Source organism: Mangifera indica, unplaced genomic scaffold (genome assembly GCF_011075055.1).
Source record: "Mangifera indica cultivar Alphonso unplaced genomic scaffold, CATAS_Mindica_2.1 Un_0043, whole genome shotgun sequence".
Taxonomy (NCBI): domain Eukaryota; kingdom Viridiplantae; phylum Streptophyta; class Magnoliopsida; order Sapindales; family Anacardiaceae; genus Mangifera; species Mangifera indica.
Genome location: NW_025401135.1, coordinates 188,923 through 194,323, shown reverse-complemented (window position 1 = coordinate 194,323; position 5,401 = coordinate 188,923). Strand labels below are relative to the sequence as shown.

The 5,401-nt window shown below is 33.0% G+C and overlaps 1 protein-coding gene across 1 annotated transcript; it reads left to right on the top strand.

The window, feature by feature from the left end:
• Positions 1 to 1,674: 1,674 nt before the first annotated feature.
• On the top strand, positions 1,675 to 5,186 carry LOC123206610 (leucine-rich repeat protein 1-like). Its single transcript, XM_044623782.1, has 6 exons — positions 1,675 to 2,113; positions 2,518 to 2,589; positions 2,792 to 2,935; positions 3,614 to 3,685; positions 3,816 to 3,887; positions 4,863 to 5,186. Exons 1-6 carry the CDS (start codon positions 1,878 to 1,880, stop codon positions 4,933 to 4,935), a joined length of 669 nt encoding a protein of 222 aa, XP_044479717.1. The 5' UTR covers positions 1,675 to 1,877; the 3' UTR covers positions 4,936 to 5,186.
• Positions 5,187 to 5,401: the final 215 nt, after the last annotated feature.

Genomic DNA, 5,401 nt, shown 5'->3' with positions numbered 1-5,401 from the left:
CAATAGAGGACATCTTTTGTCACATTTCCAATAGTTTTATTTTAAGGGTATTTCATAATTATAGTTTTATGAGCAAATTATATGTTTTATTAACAAGTTTTAAATGTTTTAAAATACTAGCATGTTCAATTAGTCAATGTAGTGACATCTTCTTCTAGAGGATAATACTTTTAGAATGAGTGTTACATAGGCTAACCCATGGACCTTCATCACACTGACCTATTAATTTTAATAAAAATAAATTTTTTACTAAACAATATTTTAAAATCATGTTTTATAATAAAAGAAAATATGTTGCAAAATTGAATTGTAAGTAAAAAGAAGATAAGTTTATTTACAATGGGTAAGTTAAGTTTTCATAATTAGTTTCACATATGTGCGATAACTGAATATTAAGTTTGATTGAAACTAATACTTTATTTAACCTTTATATATAATAGGTGAAAGAAAGTTGTTAGATTAAAAACTCAACTTATACTTGGTTGAAATTTAAATTTTGATTATCTCACAAATGTGAAATTGATCCAAAAATACTCAAATCTTTTTTACAAATCTAAAATATTCATCTTTTTATAAAAAAATTATAATTTTTTATATTATAATTATTATTTTTTTAAAATGATTTACATAGTGATAGATTATGTCAGGTGGGCCCATGGCCCTAATGTCCAAACCCATGATGCAACTCAACTAACGGGTTGTGCTCCCACGTGTGGGCTAAGAAGAGGGGATCTAGGTTAGGCCTCACAAGAGTCTCCTTTGTCACCTCTGCCCAATATCATTAAAATTAAATGGCCAAAAGACTTATTCCTATCTAAGGTATAGTGAAATTTCAAACTCCTACTCTGCAACTTTTAAAAACTCAAACACTCACTCACAACCAAATTTTCATTAAAAATTTCAGTTAAGGTTAAGGGTAAAATAGTTATTTAGCAAAAAATTAAAGTTTCTTCACATTTTCCACCTCCATATTTAAAAACTTATATTTCCTCCCTAACTCAAAGTTTGAAAAGTGATAAAACCCCCATAAGATTTGTACCTTTTCTTTTGACGTTGATTTCTCCTTCTCCAATCATCAACTGTCCTCCCTTCTCTCCTTATCTCTTCTTCGATCTCTCTGGCTATATTTGACCGGAGCTAAAGGCTTGCATAATGATAGGCTATGTTAAGTTAACCCGTGAGCTTAATATCCAAACCCATGATATGGGTTGGCTAACGGGTTGTACTCCCACATGCGCACTAAAATAGAGAGGATCTGGGGTAGGTCTCACGGGAGTCCCCCTTGTCACCTCTACCCAATATCATTAAAATTAAATTGATGCATGGTTGGAACGTGGCAACTTTGTTTATGATTGGATTGACTAAAAGTGTCATCATCTTTAACACGGCTCATGACGGTGGCAATTAGTGGTTACAGTTGTGGACAAAATTGATGGTCAAAATTCAACGAATTCACTTTGACTACATCATCAAAGAAAGTGGACTTTTGTGGCGAAGGCACGTTACTCATTTATTTTTGGCTCCACACCAAAATCACATTTCATGTTCAAAATATGATCATTTACGCACTAACTTTACACTAATATTTTTTAAAAATATTAAATTTTTTAAAATAAATAGTTAAATTTATTAATTTTTCTTTCATTAAACTCTAATAAATAAGTTAAATTTAGTCTAGTTGAAAGTACACAATGATGAAGATTTCAGAGAATAATTATGAAATAAAAGTAAAAAGCCAGTACAAATACATTGATGGTTTTATTGCTTAGTTCTCTTGATATTCCCAAAGCCGATCCTCTTTCTCGCCTCTCGTCTTCTTTTTCTCTTCCCTTTTCAAGAATCTTTCAAGTAAACAAACCCTAGAAAGACCCGCAGCCATGGTCTCCACACCCTCCACTTCCACTTCCACTTCCACTTCCACTTTCTTTTTTTGTTTATGTTTAAGCGTTTTAGTCAGCTTTGTGTTTGGGAATTCTGAAGGTGACGCTCTTTATACCTTTAGGAAAAGCTTGTCAGATCCAGATAACGTTCTTCAGAGCTGGGATCCCACACTTGTTAATCCCTGCACTTGGTTCCATATCACTTGTAATCAAGACAATCGCGTTACTCGAGTGTATTTACTCTTTCTTGATCTATTTATTTGTTCTTTCTTTTTTTTCAGTTTTGTTTCCGTCTGGGTTCCTGTTTTCCCATCTTTGGTCGGTTGGTTTTTAATTTCCTATTTTAATGATGCTTGAATTTCTGTTTAATGGGCTTGAACTGAGGCCATTTCCATTTCAATCATATTTGTTTAGGCAAGCAGCTTTACGTCTGGGTGTTTTTTTTTTTTTTTTTTTTTTTGCGCTTCTTGACAAGCAGCTATGTCTAAAAAATTGTATATTGGTTGTTTGCTTAATCTGTTGCTAATTGATGGTCAACTTTTGTTTCCCTTTTAGTGAGAGCTCCTTTTTTAATACAAAAAAGTATTAATTGCTATCAAAGACTTCTCGACTGATGAGCTTATGATAACTTATGCAGGGATTTAGGTAATTCAAATCTGTCTGGACATCTAGTCCCTGCGCTTGGGAAGCTGGAACATTTGCAATATTTGTATGTTTTTTCCCTTCAATTCTACACTACGATCTGCTGCAGTTTCTTTTGTTAAATCAGTTGCTGTTTCAAAGATCATCATTTGCTTGATTACTAATTTTGTACAATTCAAAATTGCTTTGTCGTGTTCTCATAGTTTACTGCAGATTGTTTAGATTTTAATTAAATTTAAATCAAAGCTCTTTACTTTGTCTGCTTGTAGGGAGCTTTACAAAAACAACATTCAAGGAACTATCCCTGCCGAGCTTGGTAACTTGAAGAGCCTCATCAGCTTGGACTTGTATAACAACAACATTTCTGGAGCCATCCCTCCTTCCTTGGGAAATCTTAAGTCTCTTGTCTTTTTGTAAGTTCACTAATGTTAATCGTTTTTATTAAAGAGAAGACATCAATTTGGGCATGTATGATTGAAATGTTCTAGACTTTAATTTTCTCAGTTTGCCTTCTTAATTTGTAATTGGATTATCTGTTTATTTTTTATTTTAAACTTGACTGCAAATATTCTATAATGGTTGGACAGTCGATTACCTAGATGCAAGAAGTAAGGTTAACAAACATTTGTGGTTGTTCACCATGCACTTAGAGTTTCTAGGGAGGTCTGCTGCTTACATACTTCAAAATGTTTAATTTATTTTTTCTCTTCATTGTGTGTGGATTAATTATATTGCTTATTCTAGAGATCTTTTGGTTTAGAAGTCCAAAATTCCAGGGTCAAGCTTTAGCATTTGTATTTAAAGAACTTGCTTTGTCTAGTGTGGAATTCACACAAGGATTTCCCGGATTAGGTGAATCTGTTTTTGATTCCTAATTGAGTAAGTAGCATTTGAGAGGAATCTGTAAATTCTTGGTATCTGCTGAACTCCTTATTGGAACGTCTTAAGTGTGCCCAAAGGTCCTTGCAGCCTGTGTTTCTCTTTGATTAGCTCTGTCAGATTTTTCTCAGTTTATTTTGCTGGTTTGACGTACGGTATATATGGTGATATCAGTTGCTCGCTTCCCTTACATGATTGTTTGTATTGGGCAGGCGGCTTAATGGTAACCGATTAACTGGACAAATACCCAGGGCACTTGTCGGAATTTCAAGCCTCAAAGTTGTGTATGTGCAATGCTTTTATATGATTTTCTTTAGCTATTTTTTTATGTAAATAGATGCTGTCTTATATTTTATCATGTACGGCAATAAACTAAGAATTTGAGGAAATTTCCCTTTTATGTTTTTTTTTCAGGGATGTTTCTAGTAATGATCTATGTGGAACAATTCCTGCCAGTGGGCCATTTGAACACATACCTCTCGACAAGTATATTTTATTTACCTCCTAGTTATATTTATCATTACTGAATTGTTTCTATGAGTGTTTTATATGTGCTCCTTTGTTCATCATGATAACCTTGTATGTGTCTTGGCATTGCTATAATTGTTGTTTTAAGTGTTTTTTTGTCAATAAGGATTGATTTAATATCTTTTTTTTTGTGTGTGTTCATTTAATTTGCGTGAAGCTCAGGATTTTGCATGTTTACTTAGGCATCATGCACTGACATGAATATTGTGTGTAATTTGTGTGATTATAGACGAGGAATGCATTCATTAGTTTCTCTTATAGACTAGAAGTGTATCTGTGTTGACATGGTTCATCACTGAAGAGGGAGTTCAACAATGGCTGAAATTTGAATATGTATTATTAATATATACATGTAGTTGAGTGTGTGCTATAGAAATTAATAACAAAAATTGGCCAAATCTCTTTCTGTTTTAAGTGTATAAACAAAGACAGAATATTCCTATAACATTTATAGATGAATGCACTAAGAGAAGCTAATGGAAGAGACCTTGCCCCATGAAATATTATCATTACCAACATTAGTGATGTAATTTATTACTTTAGAAAGCTGCAGTTCTCTGGCCTGGCTTTTGCTCTGTTCCTGTCCTTGTGCCATTGATTTATTTGATCTCTTAAAGAATTTTCATGTGGTTTTCGTGCATGCATTATTTAGATTGTGAGAATAAGAGATACAATGTCATCTGAAAAATTGATTGCCATTCTGTCCACTTCCTGTTCTTGAAGCATAAGATTTTTAGTATTCTAATACCAAGATTGTGAGAATAAGTATTCTTTCCCCTGCACTTTAAAAGAAATCCATTGTAGTTTGTGTTCCTGAATTTTGCTGAGCATAAGATGGAGCATGGAATTTTCTTCTGCCCTACTCAGGTCTCTATTACTTGTATGGTTTTTTCTCTGGTAGTCTTGTAACAATATTTTGTTTGAATGTTGTAGCTTTGAGAATAATCCCAAACTAGAAGGTCCACAGTTGCTGGGACTCGCGAGTTATGACACAAACTGCTCATGAATGATTGACAGTTGGTTTCTGATAGATATGTACTTGAAAATTCAAATTGTCCTACCTTTAACACAGCAGTTTAGTTGGATCGGTGAAGTGAGACCCTTATATATATATATTAAGTATACAATACTGCTTGAATGCATCTGTAATTGCATTGTTATGCTATTTGCAAAATGTTCAAAACAAGAATTTTATAGATGTAATACTAGTGAAAGTTTCTCTGTCGTTGATGCAGTAATTTGATTTTACTGGCACAATTCTCACTTGTATTTATTCTTCTTCATTGACTTCATTAACTTTCTCAGTACATTCCATATAAAATTGTTGAAAGACTTGACAATAATATTACTCTACAGTGGCTTCTAAAGGCTCTATAGCTGTTGCCAGTCAGCAAGGTGTTTTTTTTAAAGTCTATTAGGGAATCTTGAGATTAAATCTAGTTCATTTTTCATTTTAACATCTGTTATTTTGT